The sequence below is a fragment of the Lucilia sericata genome, unplaced genomic scaffold (genome assembly GCF_015586225.1).
Source record: "Lucilia sericata isolate MDLA Ls3-8-SP2 unplaced genomic scaffold, ASM1558622v1 Contig000118F_arrow, whole genome shotgun sequence".
Lineage (NCBI taxonomy): Eukaryota > Metazoa > Arthropoda > Insecta > Diptera > Calliphoridae > Lucilia > Lucilia sericata.
The window spans coordinates 488,397-506,121 of record NW_023994150.1 but is presented as its reverse complement, the minus strand read 5'-3'; the positions used below and the strand labels follow the sequence as shown (position 1 = coordinate 506,121).

At 29.7% G+C, this 17,725-nt stretch overlaps 2 protein-coding genes across 2 annotated transcripts in view; one reads left to right on the top strand and one right to left on the bottom strand.

Annotated features, from left to right (window-relative positions):
• The window catches only part of LOC119600638 (GATA zinc finger domain-containing protein 14), a 32,944-nt gene extending 23,245 nt beyond the window's left edge, over nt 1–9,699 (top strand). Inside the window, exons 4-5 of the mRNA XM_037951021.1 lie at nt 6,797–6,912; nt 7,042–9,699. Of these exons, the coding sequence (XP_037806949.1) occupies nt 6,797–6,912; nt 7,042–9,699 (2,774 nt within the window). The remainder of the gene's footprint in view (nt 1–6,796; nt 6,913–7,041) is intronic.
• The window catches only part of LOC119600644 (probable E3 ubiquitin-protein ligase bre1), a 188,554-nt gene that overhangs the window by 52,543 nt on the left and 118,286 nt on the right, over nt 1–17,725 (bottom strand). The gene's annotated exons all lie outside the window — the stretch shown is intronic.

The window sequence follows — 17,725 nt, the reverse complement described above, 5'->3', positions numbered from 1 at the left end:
TTTAATGTAAATAAGGTAAAATAATTCAAATATTTTCAAACTAAAATACACACAAACACCTTTTTAAATAAATATTCTGAATCAGGAGTGGAAAATTAAGTGCTATTGTACTTTATTTAGATATTTTTTGACATCTTATTTTCTTAGTAGGCTAGTCCATTAACTTGTCCATAGACTAGTCAACAGACCAGTCAATAGACTAGTAAACAGACAAGTCAACAGACTAGACAATAGACAAGTCAATAGATTATTCAATATACAGGTTCAGATCAGTTCTAGATTACCTATAGTTCTAGTTAAGTTCTAGTTAAGTTCTAGTTTAGTTCTAGTTTAGTTCTAATTCAGTTCTAGTTCAGTTCTAGTTCAGTTCTAGTTCAGTTCTAGTTCTAGTTCAGTTCTAGTTCAGTTCTAGTTCAGTTCTAGTTCAGTTCTAGTTCAGTTCTAGTTCAGTTCTAGTTCAGTTCTAGTTCAGTTCTAGTTCAGTTCTAGTTCAGTTCTAGTTCAGTTCTAGTTCAGTTCTAGTTCAGTTCTAGTTCAGTTCTAGTTCAGTTCTAGTTCAGTTCTAGTTCAGTTCTAGTTCAGTTCTAGTTCAGTTCTAGTTCAGTTCTAGTTCAGTTCTAGTTCAGTACTAGTTCAGTTCAGTTCAGTTCTAATTCAGTTCTAGTTCAATACTAGTTCACTTCAGTTTTAGTTCAGTTCTAGTTCGATCTAGTTCTGATCTAGTTCAGTTCTAGTTCTGTTCTAGTTCTGTTCTAGTTCTGTTCTAGTTCTGTTCTAGTTCTGTTCTAGTTCTGTTCTAGTTCTGTTCTAGTTCTGTTCTAGTTCTGTTCTAGTTCTGTTCTAGTTCTGTTCTAGTTCTGTTCTAGTTCTGTTCTAGTTCTGTTCTAGTTCTGTTCTAGTTCTGTTCTAGTTCTGTTCTAGTTCTGTTCTAGTTCTGTTCTAGTTCTGTTCTAGTTCTGTTCTAGTTCTGTTCTAGTTCTGTTCTAGTTCTGTTCTAGTTCTGTTCTAGTTCTGTTCTAGTTCTAGTTCTGTTCTAGTTCTGTTCTTGTTCTGTTCTAGTTCTGTTCTAGTTCTGTTCTATTTCTGTTCTAGTTCTGTTCTAGTTCTGTTCTAGTTCTGTTCTAGTTCTGTTCTAGTTCTGTTCTAGTTCTGTTCTAGTTCTGTTCTAGTTCTGTTCTAGTTCTGTTCTAGTTCTGTTCTAGTTCTGTTCTAGTTCTGTTCAAGTTCAGTTCTAGTTCAGACCATTTAATGGACTAGTCAATCGACTTTTCCAAGCCTGCTCTGAACATGAGAAACAAGATAGAAAACTTAACTACAAACAAACAAATACAAAGAAAATAAACACACGTACAAAAACGCATGGACAAGTGCACGACTAGTGCAAGTATAACGAACAAGTACTCGTAGTTTGAAGTTGTAAATATGTATGTTTGTATGGATGTAAGTTAATAGTAATTGTTTAGTACAACAGGAAAATTTTCCGTATTTTCCATATTTACTTTCGCATTGTTCCTAAAGTATAAGTGTGAGTGGACTGTTTGCCTATTTACATAGGACTGTAAATATTAAAGGGTTCTTTAACTTTTATTCTCTTACTGCACTGCCTCCCTCCCGCTTTATGCATGTAACTCAATATTACATCAAATCAAGTGCTGATTGCAAGTCATGTGATTTATTTTGTTGTTGTTACTGTTTAAAAAAGCGGCTAAATTCAAAAAAATTTAAAATACAATTGAAAATTCCTTTGAAAAAAATGTATACCTACTGTTTACTTTTTAGTACATATTGGTTTTTTTAAAAAAAGGGTTAAAATAAGAGCAGTAAATTTATAATTAAGTTGTAAACTAATTTTCTTAATTTAAAAGTGAAACCGTAGACAAAACCTTATAAGATAACAACATTTTGTTTCAATTGTTTGCAAATTTATTATAAATTTAAATGTAGACTAAATTTAACAATACATTTTAAACAAAACTAATTAAATAAAAGATTTTTTTAGTTTATTAAAGATTTTTATGACCGTTTTTAAATAATAATATTATAGCTCATAAAATGTTTAAAAACCATAAAATTTTATAAATACTTTTTTAAAATTTATTTAAATTTTCTTTTGAATTAAACTAGTATTTTTTTGAAAATATTACCCCAATACATTTTTTAATAAATAAAGTTTATTTAATTTAAACAATTGTTTATTTTTTTAACAATAGAACTTTATATTTTTTATTATGACATTTGCAACACTTTGAATTATTAACTAAACCAACCTGATCCATATTTTTTGATTATAAATTTTTTAAAAATTTGTTAATGACTTAATATTGTTTGTGTTTAAATAATGGCTAATTTGTATTTAAATTTTATGGCTATTAAATTAGCAAATAGAATTTTATAGGGGCGTGGCAGGGATTAAAAAAATTATAAGTAAATTATTTAAATTATATTAATAACATAAAAAGTCGGATGTTATTAATGTTAAAATTATTAAAATCGTACTTTTGTGTTACTAACGGCTCTTATTTGTTACTAATTTTAACAAAATCGTTTAAGGTTTATGCAATTCTTTTAAAAATATCGATAGAAATTTGGTTTATAACAATTTATAAAAAATGTTCTTATCTCATCAAAATTCTAACAGTATTTCGTCTAGTTTCGTCTCACTCTGACAGCTGTCAGTTGTATTTCGTACCAAATTATTGCTTCACTTCGGTTCTCTTAACTAGTTTCACTCAAGTTTGATGTTTGCCTAGTTCCCTGAAGAAATTTCTTCAGAAACTATAGAGTTTTACCGTTCAACAAAGATTTTCTTTAACTAAGCATACAAAAAGGTTTAACTATCTTAATGAAGCGTAAACGGGCCCCCTAGGGTGCTTGTCTTACATTTTAAGAGGCTGGTTACAATGTCCAATGTTTACAGCTTGTTTGTCTAATTAACTAATCACAAATCTTAAAATTTAATGTTCACATAGAGTTTAAGATAAAAAAAATCTTGTTCAGATTAAATGCCACAGAGTGAGAATAAAAATTTACAAAAAATCGTTACAATTTTCTAAAAATTTTTTAAATTTCTTTGAAATTTTCCTAAAAATGTCATGCCGTTACAATAACTTTGCAAATAACTAGAGGTTTGGGAAATTCTTGGATAATCTAAGCATAGTTAGTTTAACCAGCAATAGGTTTATAAACTAGAGTTATTAAAAGCTTTTGGATAAGCCAAGTTTAATTGTAGTTTCTTTGTTAGTAAAACCTTGTCCAAACAAAAGTTTAGTTAAAGCTTCATTGCAGGTTTAACTACACAAGTCTTAATGATGAGTTTAATTAACATTTCTTTTTGGTAAAGTTGAGCTTTTAGTTTAGTTTAAGCTTTCTTAAGTTTAACTAAACACAATTTAGTTTTGATAACTACAGAGGGCTTTTAGAAGTTTTTGGAATAATCGAAGTTTTTCCTTAATAAACACTTTCCTAACTATTGTTTTAGTTAAAGTTTTGTTTAGTTCACTGCTAAGTTTAACTAAAAAGGGTTTTAAGTCAAGTTTAACCAGAATTTTGATAAGTAAAACTCAGCTTTTTTGTTGCAGTAAATGTTTTTAATAAAAACAGATTCTAATAGTTTTTAAAATGATCAAGTTCAACTAAAGTTTTCTTGTTAAACTTTGGCTTACTTATTGATTTAGTTAAAGCTTTGTTAAGTTTATGGAGAGTTAAAAAAATCTCTTTTTTTAAGTTACATTCAACTAAAATTCCAATAACTAAAGCTGAGTTTGCAGCAGCCAACTTTTATAAAAGGAAAAGCTTGAAAGCTTTCAAATAAATCAAGTTTAATTGCAGTTTTTTCCTTAATAAACTTTTGTTAAGAAAGCTTTTAAATAAATCAAGTTTAATTGCAGTTTTCCCTCAATAAACTTTTGTTCAATTAAAGCTTTTCTAAATTTATAAAGAGTTTAGTTAAAGCTTTGTTAAGTTTATTACAGATTTTACTAAATAAAGCTTTCTTGCTTTAACCATGTATTCAATTAAGCTCTAAAACTAATATTTTCTTCTTCAAAAGCTTTAGGATAATCCCAACTTAATAGTAATTTCTTTGTTATTCCATGACCAAGCAAAAGCTTGATTAAAGCCTTATCTTAGCAAAGCTTTATTGCTTTAAACATGTATCCCAAAAAGCTCTAACTAACAAGCTTTTGTGTAATATAGTAGTTTCTTCGTTATTCTTTGACCAAGCAAACGTTTTGTTAAAGTTTTATTTAAGCTTAGTTTTAAGTAATATTTTTTTAAAAAAAGCTTTTGCTAAATACATACATATGTACTTAAGTAAACTTTAAAAAGTTTGTTCAGATATTAGTTACAATTTTATCTATTTACCTTTAAATACCTTTCTCAACATAATTTTTGCTGAATAATGTTGTTTTCTCGTCAATTTCAATTTATGACGAAATAATTAAATACTTCTAAGCCAACCCCCTACTCACCAACTTATAAATAAATAGACCACATATTTTTTATTAGCAGTCAATGATTGATCAATTTATTTAAAGAAAAAAATATTTGTGCAAAAATTCCATAAAATTATTGAAAATTGTTACTAAGCGTGTATGTTGTGTTTTAATGAAAGGAATAAATGACTCAAGTACTTTCTACTTAACCCCGGCCAGTCATATAAATACCATTTTCTTACTATTATTTTTATCGCCACTGTATGTTGTTGTTAGAATTGAAGAACTTGCACACAACCAGGCAGCAGGTCTTTTTTTTTTACTCTATCTTTTCTTTTTTTTTTGATATTTTTTTTTTCAAACATTGTACAATGTATTTGTTTGTACATTTAAACATACGTACACGCTAATTAGATTTCAATTAAATGATAGGTGTGGTAGGTCATGACGAAAGGAGAGGTAAGGTAAGCACTTGTTAGTTGGAAGAGTTGGAGGTATAGTTGCAGGCAAGCAGTTCTTTTTTTTTAAATAAGGCATCTGCTTTAAAGTTGCTTTAGCTTTAATAATTTTAACTTAAAGTTATAAATTTATCTTTTTTAATAGTTTTATTTATTTTTAAAGAATTTCTTTTGATTTTATTTATGATGGCCTTTAGATAATATTTTTGCAAATATTTGTTTTTTTCTTCTAAAATCAATCAAAAACTTTTAAATGACTTGTCGTTTTTTTTTTTTGTATTTTATAAATTATTGTTAGTTATTTGTTTTGTATTAGCAGCAAAATAATTATAATTTTTTTTGTTTGTTTAAATAGTACTAAATTAATAAATATAATAAATAATAACGTTGTTACTATATATATTTTTTTTCATATACGATAAAGACCCCATTAAAATTTTTGATAAAATTCCATACAAGTGCGCTCGCTATACAATGGGAATGAATTGGTTTTTTGTTTATTTTTCTTTTTGTTAAATATGGTTTTATTGTTATTGTTATTATATTAATAATAATAAAATTAAATAAATATAAAACAATAGCAGAAATGTGTTTATAAAAAAAGAAAAGCTTTTTTCTTTTTAACTGATCACATAAAACTGTTCAATTGGTTGGACGGAAGGACGGACGGACGGACAGAGAAGTTCATTTCAAATTTGTTTTTATAAGTTTTATTTAAAATGTAAAGAAATTTTGTTTTAAAAGAAAGGCCTCAATTATAATTTTTTTGTCGGTTTCATAATAAAGTCACTTAAGAATTTAACCATGAAAAGTTTGTCTGTCTGTCGGTCTTTCAGAGTGTGTTAGTGGATCGCTTGTACTTGTTTAAATGAGTTAATGATATTATAAACCCAGCAGACATTTGGAAGTTTTAAAAAACGCTTCATATTCCTAACAGATTCATTTTAGCTATGTGCATCGGTCGCTAAATTAATTGCAATCAACTTTCCAGAAGCTTTATATATCTCAAGACCCCAAGTGGTACTTCACCTATCAGTTATAACTTCTTTATAAAAAAAAAGCTTCAAAATTAGTTCAATGAATTTTTGATTCAATTTTGATTGAGTTATGTCCGTTAGTCCATTAGTTAGTTGAAATCAGATTTCCGAAATCCTCCAAATTCTTAAGGCCTCAATTTATAGATCAAACCATTAGTTATACATTTCTTAACTTTGATATTGAAAATCATCCAAGCTTTGATGGCTGATTGAGTTATGTCCGTCCGTCCACAAGTTAGCTTAAATCAACTTTCTCAAAGCCCCAGATACCTCAAGGCCCCAATTTCTAAATTAATATATTAGACATACAATCAAGAATTTAACTATTAAAAAATCATTAAAATCGTTACAGTAATAGTTAATCTATGAACACAAATCTAAAACTACCTAATTTTGGAAATATCTCCAAAACTACTTCCTAAACCTAACAAATTAGGACCAAATCTTCTAATTTCTTTTAAAATGTTTGCTGGTTTATTTCTGTCGATCGTGCAAATGAGTATTTATTCCTTGACTTACTACAAACAACGTAACATTTATAATAATATATTTTTTTTTTGCAAAACTTCAATTTAAAAGTCAACATGTTTTTGAGTTGGGTTATCGGCCAATTAAGTCATTTTTTTCTCGTTCGTTTTTTGGGAGCAAGACCTTTAAAGTACATCAATATGTATGTGTAGATGAGGTTTCTTTTGCCGGTTATTTAATTTTTATTTAAAGTGTTTTTATTAAGTATTTTAATAATGCGTAATGTGTGTCTTTATGTATGTTTTGAGAGAGCGTGTTTTTAATGAATTTTTTTTTTTTTGTCCCTAAAATTATAAACCGTTATTTAATGTTTTTGCTTTTCTTATCATTTTCTTTGCAGAATTTTTCACCATGGAAAGTGTAGGCGACATTTTCAGCGACACTTTCAAAATAGCCCTATACGCCAAGGAAGTGGGACGTTATTTGTGCTTCAGAAAAGGAAAATTAGTTGGAATGGTGAGTAAATCTTTTAAATTTCCAAATTTTAAAACTTTTAAAAGAAATTCTTTTTTAAAGCAACGAACTTTGTTAAACTTTTCTTAACATTTTCTTTCCCTTTTTTTTTCTCTCTTTTCCTCATTTTAGAAAAACTTAACACGCGACTGTCACTTTATCGAATCCCTAGAACACGGTTATTTTTTATATGCTAATGCCTATAATCCCGCCTGGCGTGTAGGCTTCACTAGAGGCCTAAAACCCGTGGGACCGAGACACTGGAAAAGACCACAAACTCTTAAACGAGCTTGTTTTCTATTCGTTAAAATAAATGCCGAGCATTTTGATCGTAGCCGTTTTACCACGACTACAACCACCACCACTACCACTACTACTGCAGCACCCAGTATAAAGGCCGTTACTAGAAGCTCGCCCGCTGTAACTTTGAGGGAGGGACATAAATTGCACGATTCCAAAGCTAGTATTATAGATAGTAACAGTAATAATAAGAGATTTAAAAATGCTAATAGAAAACCCACACAACGTGTTATAAATAGTGAAAATATTAACGCTAACGGTGTGAGAAATCGTGACGTTTTGGGACAACGTCATCGTAAACGTAAACATCATGCCAAATTGGCAAACAACAATAATAATAATGCAAGTTTGGGTTCAATGCAGCCAAAAAACTTAGTAAGACATCATCATGACCAGGGAAACGGGGAGGGGCGGAGGCGTCAGCATCAAAGAGAAGAAAAAGAACGCAAATTGCGTTTGCAAAACCAAAGAAGGCAAGAACAACAACAACAGCAGCACGAAGACAAGGAAGCTGAGCCCATGCCAAATGCCACTAATTCCGCCACCCCCTCAATGACTGCCACAACATTGGCAGCCACAGCTTCCTTGGCTCCCTCCGCCTTAAATATCGTTGCCATGCTAGCTGCTGGTCGTCGCAAAAAGGGCCGTAGAAAGAATCTTTCGGCAAATACTTCAGCAGATTTGCAATTAGTAGCTCAATCTCCTTTACAAGCTCAAAGTCAATATGATCGTGTTCAATTGGATCAAACGAAAAATCATAAACTAAGACATCATCATCATCAGCATGAGCATAACTATCATCAGCTAAAACTACAGCAACAACAACAAACTATCGCACCAGTGAATTCCACCAGTCGTCGTCCCTCAACTAAGGAAGTCAAAGTACAGCAACAAAACCATAAATACTCAAATAGTTATAAAGACAGTCAATTATTTAATACAAATATAAATAGTAATAATAGCAGTAGCAGTAGTCGTAGTAGCCTTAATTTAAGCTCTAATATTAATTTTAATTTAAATAATCTTAAACTTAATTTAAATAATAATAATAATAATGATAATATTAATGCAATACCTGCCTTGCCAAAAAAATACTTGTCGAAAAATAATCTTAATGCAGAATATTTAAAGCAACAAAATACTACAAGAAGCTCGACTGATTTTACAACAAAACATTTACCCCCACAACAACAATTAAGTCATTCCTTACATTCAACACAACAGCAGCAGCAGCAGCAGTTTAAAACAACCACAACAACAACTGCTGCTGCTGTTACCGATCGGAGTCATACTAGTCACGATTTTTATAAATTTTCCAAATTAACACATTTAAAACAAACTTCAAGTGACACAGACACTGCTGACAATGACAGTGACAATGACAGTGACCGTGTAACGAATGCTAAAACAAATTCCCATAGACTTTTAGTTAATAATAGCAGTAGCAATAGCAATAATCTAAGTGACAATAATTTACAGCAGGAGCATTTGGTAAATCGCTTTAAGCTAATTTATCTAGATCGAATAAGAAGCCATACTTTTAATTTAAAACTTAGTTCTAATCATAACAAAAATAATACACAACAACAAGAACAGCATTATAATAATAATAATAATAATTATTCTCCTATTAGTAGTACAACAATAGCAACAAATGAAAATCATTTAATTTTGGAAAATTTTAAACAAAAACCACAAATTTCAAATGATTTTTCCACACACAGTGAATTTAATATTAAACATAATAATGATAATGCTAATAGCAAAAGCCGCAGCAGCAGCAGTCGTAGTAGTAGTAAAGAATATATTAGTAGTAAAAATACTACTACTACTACTCCTTATAATAATAACAAACATAATAATCTTAGTCATAGACGTACTAAAAGAAATATTATTATTCAAAATAACACTAAAATTACTAACAACAACAGTTATAATAATAATAATAATAATGATGAAGTAGTAAAAACAAAAAGCCAAGTTAAATATAATTATAATAATACTAAAGCTAAAAATAGCAACAACAGCAGTAGTAGCTATAACTATGATAAAAATATTAATGTGCTTAAAAATCTTAATGACAACAAAGTCAATATTTTTAAAAATAATAAAAATAATCAACCCGAATATTTAAATAATTTAAAGCCTGCTACAACAACAGCAACTACTACTATCACTACTAACACTGCTGCTGCTGCCGCTGCTTATCGCTATAACAAATTGTTGCCGCTACTTGTCGGTCAACAACATTTACTTAAGCAATTGCAACAAAAAGAAAAACAACAACAGCTAAATATTAAATTTATTAACAACAATCCTAACAAATATAATTATTATAATTATAATGATAATAATGACCATAATAATAATAATAACAATAATAATTATGATCATAATAACGATGTTGATGTCGATAATGATGAAAAATTTAAAAGAATCCAAAATAAATATGAAAAAATTATAGTACAATACAGATCTGTATTTAATTGATTGGAATATTTATCCATTTTATTGTAAGAAGAAAATATTGAGAAAAAGTAAGTATACACAGAGAAAGAGAGATCTTTCGGGAGGGAAATTTTTTTATTTGAGAGGATTTTGTAAAGTTCTGTCATATAATTCAAAAATGATAAGACTATAAGAACTTTAGATGGAAATTTCCAAAAAAATTTCTAGTTCTTTTCTAGTTCTGTTTTAGTTCTGTTCTAGTTTTGCTCTAGTTCTATTCTAGTTCTGTTCTAGTTCTGTTCTAGTTCTGTTCTAGTTCTGTTCTAGTTCTGTTCTAGTTCTGTTCTAGTTCTGTTCTAGTTCTGCTCTAGTTCTGTTCTAGTTCTGTTCTAGTTCTGTTCTAGTTCTGTTCTAGTTCTGTTCTAGTTCTGTTCTAGTTCTGTTTTAGTTCTGTTTTAGTTCTGTTCTAGTTCTGTTCTAGTTCTGTTCTAGTTCTGTTCTAGTTCTGTTCTAGTTCTGTTCTAGTTCTGTTCTAGTTCTGTTCTAGTTCTGTTCTAGTTCTGTTCTAGTTCTGTTCTAGTTCTGTTCTAGTTCTGTTCTAGTTCTGTTCTAGTTCTGTTCTAGTTCTGTTCTAGTTCTGTTCTAGTTCTGTTCTAGTTCTGTTCTAGTTCTGTTCTAGTTCTGTTCTAGTTCTGTTCTAGTTCTGTTCTAGTTCTGTTCTAGTTCTGTTCTAGTTCTGTTCTAGTTCTGTTCTAGTTCTGTTCTAGTTCTGTTCTAGTTCTGTTCTAGTTCTGTTCTAGTTCTGTTCTAGTTCTGTTCTAGTTCTGTTCTAGTTCTGTTCAGTTCTGTTCTAGTTCTGTTCTAGTTCTGCTCTAGTTCTGTTCTAGTTCTGTTCTAGTTCTGTTCTAGTTCTGTTCTAGTTCTGTTCTAGTTCTGTTCTAGTTCTGTTCTAGTTCTGTTCTAGTTTTGTTCTAGTTCTGTTCTAGTTCTGTACTAGTTCTGTTCTAGTTCTGTTCTAGTTCTGTTCTAGTTCTGTTCTAGTTCTGTTCTAGTTCTGTTCTAGTTCTGTTCTAGTTCTGTTCTAGTTCTGTTCTAGTTCTGCTACTAGTTCTGTTCTAGTTCTGTTCTAGTTATATTCTAATTCTGTTGTAGTTCTGTTCTAGTTCTGTTCTAGTTATATTCTAATTCTGTTCTAGTTTTGTTCTAGTTCTGTTCTAGTTCTGTTCTAGTTCTGTTCTAGTTCTGTTCTAGTTCTGTTCTAGTTCTGTTCTAGTTCTGTTCTAGTTCTGTTCTAGTTCTGTTCTAGTTCTGTTCTAGTTCTGGTCTAGTTCTGTTCTGTTTCTGTTCTAGTTCTGTTCTTCTACTCTTCTAGTTCTGTCTAGTTCTATTCTAGTTCTGTTCTATTTCTGTTCTATTTCTGTTCTATTTCTGGTCTAGTTCTGGTCTAGTTCTGTTATAGTTCTGTTCTAGTTCAGAGAATTGTATGTGCCGTTTACATAGGAATTTACATTTGATTTTTTTTATACAAATTTGTTAACAACCATCACCAGTTGACAACTGGTAACTGCCAATTTGTCATTTCATCATAAGGTCGATCTATACCTCTCATCATTCAGATGTTATTTACGATCATTATCTAAACAATTGTCAACAGTTTACATGGTGTCAACCATGTGACCATTGATACTTCATTTATAGTATGTAAAAGTTTCATGTATTTCTTTCTATTATTTGAGGAGAGTGGTGTTTTCAGATGTTATCTATTGGTTAAAGTAAATAAGAATAATTAATGAAAAGAAAACTTTGTACTCGTTCACAGGGAAATGTATAAATTAATTTTGTAAGGCGTTAGAGCGATAGATGTCTTCAAATAAAGTTTGATGAAATGTAGCTTTAATTTACTAATATTGTTATCTATGCAAATAATAGATCTTTCTAATAAATAACAAAAGTAAAAGCAAATAAAATAAAATTGTTACAACAACGCCTACATGATGTGATCTTAACAAATATTTAGCCACAGGGTCATCAAGTTATTTTAATTAATATTTTAATTAATTTAAAACTGACACTTTGTAAATCACCAAATTTCATATTATATTTAAAATGTGTTAAAATAGATTGATATTTGCTAAAGGATTAAATAATACCAATATTACGTAATTAGTTGCAATTATAACAAACTATTGACTCACGCTTAGAGCTGACTTTTTTTTATAATTTTTTGTAATAATTTGACTTTTATGTAAATTTGTTGTTTGTTTTGGGTTTATTAATAGAAAAAATCTCAAGATTTTCAGCATTTTTTGTCAAAGCATCTGATAGATAGTAAGTATTTGAGAGATGTGGCAAGTATTAAAAATCGATAATAACTTTTTCAAATTAATAACAAATGGAAAAATGTCAATCGTTCAAAAAATGTATTTAAACAATATGACAAATTGCTAACTACGCAGGTGGTTAAACTGGTCTCCAAATGGGTAACACACAACAGCAACAACAACAACCAACAAACATTCCTAAATGCATACTTGAATAGATAGATTTGTTTCCATAATATCAAAGATACAAATGCTAAGTCAGTTAGTATGTTTATGGTGTGAAGGCAACATCATCATCACCATCGTCTTCATCATTATGATTAGCAGCAGCATCATGGGATCTCTGTATGCAACCAAAACAAATGTAAAAGCTTAAGCAACCAAACATATGGACGAATGAGTGAATGACTGGACTGGCCTAACTATTGAAGCAACTTTAGACAAAACAAAAAAAAAATCTACAATATCTTCTTAATTATTTACATAATTTCTCACCTTTATGGCGTATGTTAATGTAAATTTATATATTTAATTTTTGTCATAGTTTGTGTTTTTATTTCATTTTTATATATTTTCGAGTTTAAACCTATTAAAACTGTGTTTAATTCCCACTCACACGCCCTTTTATTCGCTTTTCAATTTAAAAAATATAAATAAAAAATAAAAAAAAAAAAACAAAAATCTAATGCACTTATGGGCATACCATAAGATTTGAGAGGCAATAGAGGACAGTGTGTGGTGAAAATATTAGAAACAGTCAAATAATTTTCTTGATTTTCATTTTCTTGATCAAAACTTAAAATACTTAGACCTTAGACTAGTCTATACACCAGATTATAAACCAGACTATAATTCAGACTATGAACTAGACTACATTCCATACAATCGGACTATACTTAGTATAGTTCCAGACTATAAACTAGACAGGACTATAGTCCAGACTATAAACTAGACTACTATCGATATTGATACTATAGATCAGATTAAATCCTATTATAAACAAGACAAGACTAGATTACAGTGCCAGACTATAGACTAGATTATAGGCTAGACTATAGTCCAGATTATAACTGGACTATTCCATACTATAGACTAAATTCTATGTTATAGACTATATAGACTGTAGTCCAGACTATAGTCGAGACTATAGTCTAGACTGTAGTCCAGACGAGACTATAGACAAGACTATAGTCCAGTCTACACTAGAGTACAATCCAGACTATAGACAAGACTATAGTCCAGACTAAAGATGAGACTATAGTCCAGACTATAGACGAGACTATAGTCCAGTCTATAGATCAGACTATAGTCCAGTCTATAGACGAGACTATAGTCCAGTCTATAGACGAGACTATAGACAAGACTATAATCCAGTCTATAGAATAGTCTAATCTATAGTCGAGACTATAGTCCAGTCTATAGACGAGACTATAGTTCAGACTATAGACGAGACTTTACACGAAACTATAGTATAGACTATAATACAGATTTCATACTAGACTACAGCCCAGATTATAGACTATACTATAGTCCATACTATAGACTAGACTATAGTACTGTCAAGACTAAAACATAGGCTATTTAACGTCATGTTGTAGACCAGACTATTAACTAAGAATATAGATTTCCAATTATTTTACCATCAGTTTCAATAGCTTAAACCCAGTACTGTTAATGTCTGTTTGTATAAACATAACGACACAATATGCAAGATTAGTGCGCCCAGGAGGGGGTTCTACTTAACATATTATTTTGTATCAATAATTTATAGCATTTTAATGAGCGTGTGTACCGTACCATACATTCGTTCCAAATGATTTTTTTCTCAAAACCTTAAGAAATTAAAAAAATTTCTCCCTCTCTCGCCAGTCGAAAATTAACATCTCTAATTTTGTGAGGATCATAAATCTGGTGGTATTGCCCGGTCGTTTGTGGTTGAAATTGCTGTTAATGTGGTGACTGATAGACAGACAGACTAACTGACTAACAAGCAGGCGGGAGGGAGGAGAGGCGTTTTGGACTGACCGCTGTGTGTTTGTGTTATTGTTTTATAATTTTGTCTCATTATTATGAGATTGTAGGCCTCCAAAACGCTATGTATGATGGTCTTTTTTAATGGCCTTAACTGTGCTTGATGTGTTTCATTTCTTTTTATTATTTTTTTCATTTTCGTTTACTTTTTCTTTAATTTTTTTATTTGTTTTTTCCTCTAGCAACTTCGTTTTAATTATGAAAAGAAAACAACTGTGTAAGTCATTTATTGGATTTGAAATTAATAACGTAGAGCGGTAGTAAGTAAAACCGAGAATGCATATTAGTAGTAAGTTGTAGTAGTAGAACATGTCTGAATCATGTTGATTATTTGAAGTTGTTTTGGAAAGATGAAAGGAGAATTGAAATGTTTGTGGTTATTCGAGAAAAAAACACACATCAATCCCCACTAAACCATATTTATTTATGATGAAATTTGTTTTTTTTTGAACTCCTCCCTGCTTCTAATGCGTATTGAATCTTGGAAAAAAGACCATTAATTTTCTAATGATTAGTGAGAGAGCGGTGGTTGTTTAAGAATTCTACGAATTAATATACAATTTAACATTCTTTTTTTTTCTTTTTGTTCCTTAATTCTATGGGGAGTTGAACAAAAATTAGTGCTGAATTTCTGTTTAAAGAAATTTATAATGAAACACGTGATTTAATGGCAAATGTGGAATTTGTTTTTGAAAGTATTTACGATATTGGTTTATTTAAAGATTACTTTAATACAACTGGACTACAGTAAAGATTCTTAGATTCAGACTACGGATTAGTCCGTACTATAAACTAGACTGTGATAGCAGTCTAGCATATAGATTAGTGCAAATTATAAACTAAACTATAGTTCAGACTATAGACTAGACTAAAGTTCAAATCATAGACTAGACTATAGTCCAGATAATAGACTAGATTAGTCCAGACTATAGTCTATAGACTACGCTATAGTCTAGACTATAGATCATGCTATAGTTCAGACTCTAGACTAGATTATAGTCTACACTATAGACTAGACTATAGTCTACGCTATAGACTAGACTATAGAGCAGACGACAACCTTCACTATAGTCCAGATTATAGACTATAGTCCAGAATATAAACTAGACTATTGGCTGTACTATGGACTACACTACAGTCCAGACTATTGGCTGTTCGAGTCTAGATTATAGACTTTACTATAGTTCAGACTATAGTCCATACTATAGACTATACGATAGTCCAGACTATAGACTATACTATAGTCCAGACTATAGTTCAGACAATAGCCAGACTATCGTCCAAACTATAGACTAGATTATAGTCCAGACTATAGACTAGACTATTGTCTAGGCAATAAACTAGACTATAGACTATACTATAGTCCAGACTATAGACTATAGTACAGACAGTACTGTAGTCCAAACTATGGACTAGATTATTGTTCTGACTATACGCCAGAGTATAGAATAGACTATAGTCCAGACTTAGCAATGAACTAGACCATAGTCCTGGTTATAGACCAGACTATAGACTATACTATAGTTCAAACAACAGACTGGACTATAGTCCAGACTATAGACTAGACTATAGTCAAGAATACAAGACTATAGTCCAGATTGGATAATAGAATAGATTATAATTTAGACTATAGACTGGCCTATACTCCAGATTACAGAAAAGACTAAGAATACAGACTATAATGTAGTCTGGTCGATATTATTAAAGATTTAATCAAAGGGGTCAAAGTTCGGACTATTTAAAATTTTGCATTCGAAAACAGTAAATTTAAATATTTTTAAATAATTGTAAAAATCTCAAGAACTTCCTTTGATAAAAAAAATATCCAGATATTCATTGTTTTGGTTTTTCATTTCAAGTGCTTAAGAATGACATTTCAAAAAAAAACAACAATTTCAATATTAAGTCCATAAATCACAACAACTAAATGTTCAATAAACCTTTTGACGTAATAAAATGATTTCGTACATGAGATTATTTTAATGCGTTGTCGTGCAAACAACCAAGTCAGTCAGTCAGCAAGCAACAGTCATAAATTGAGACCGTTTGACAAGCGGCACGTTGAACGTTGACAACAACTGTTTTATTGACAGATGCGAAATATCATTTCACTTCTATATAACATAATACATGTACGACAAAGAAAAACAAATGATTTCTGTTTCTTAAAGGAAATTAAAAAAACACACACACACTCACTTACACTCAAACAGATTTTAACAAGTGTTGTGTTTTAAAGTGTCTATTACTGTTATGGTTTCTATCTGTATTTAATGCCAAATTAAAGTAATTAAATTTTTATAATCAATATTTTTAATAGATTTATTTAGCAGAAATCTGGTGCCAAGTCGGCAATCAGTTAAGGTTGTAAAACCGTCAAACAATAACAAAAAGTTTAATAACAATAATACGAGTAATAATAGTGTTATTTTTCTATTGTTTTTATTATTGCTAATACCCACACTATAAGCTAGAACAGTGAGCGGCTCAAATAAACAACAGGGTAGGTGAGATATCAAATAACTAACAGGTCCCTTAAAGAATTTAAACAAAAAACTAAATGTTTTATAAAAAAGGTTTAACTAACTAGTCAATAATTTTAATCTGTTTATGTACTCTTTGTGCTGCTCACTGATTTAATAGCAAATGCGTCAGTAACAAAGCGCCTGACACAGTGAGTACTCGAACTCGTTGTAGTCCAAACAAAAACATGTTTAATGATCTTCCTCGTTTGTTTCTTTGACTTAACAGTTGTTTTTATTCTTAATGTTTTTTTTTTGTTTTTTTATTTTTAATCCATTAGATTGCTGAAAAACGATTTATTTCATTTTAAGTATTTTATAATCAATCTTATTTGAAATTCTTTATTTAGCCATTTATTTACTACGATTTATTTATAGCACCATAAACTATACGATTATAAAAAAAATTTTTGTGTGTTAAATTAATAATTTTATTAGAAAAAAATAACAAACAAAAAAAAATCGGTACCAGTAACACCCACCCACTTTGTACTTGTTAAAAATAGATATAGATTCATATTTAGACAGATACTGGATGAATGGTTTTGATATTGTTTATTGGATGATTTGAATGTTTTGCTATGACAGCAATAAATTTTATTTATATTTCTTTTAATTTTAATTTTGAACTTGTATTAATTAATAATAATAATGCCGCTATAGTTATTATTCAAAATTTATTTTTAAATTATTCTTTTCTTTTTTTAAAGAAACAACTTTATTTGTGAAGAAAACAATACAAATTATTTATAATGAAGATTATGAAATTTATATTTTTAAACTATTATGATTTAAAACATCTTAAGCGGACAATGTTTTGAAAGCTTAAATATTTTAAATACAGTGATCGAAGTTGGTTTTCGTTCAATTTCTAACATTCTTTACTTTAGACTTTAAGAGGAACTATAGTATAGACTAGACTATAGACTAGACTATAGACTAGACTATAGACTAGACTATAGACTAGACTATAGACTAGACTATAGACTAGACTATAGACTAGACTAGACTAGACTATAGACTAGACTATAGACTAGACTATAGACTAGACTATAGACTAGACTATAGACTAGACTATAGACTAGACTATAGACTAGACTATAGACTAGACTATAGACTAGACTATAGACTAGACTATAGACTAGACTATAGACTAGACTATAGACTAGACTATAGACTAGACTATAGACTAGA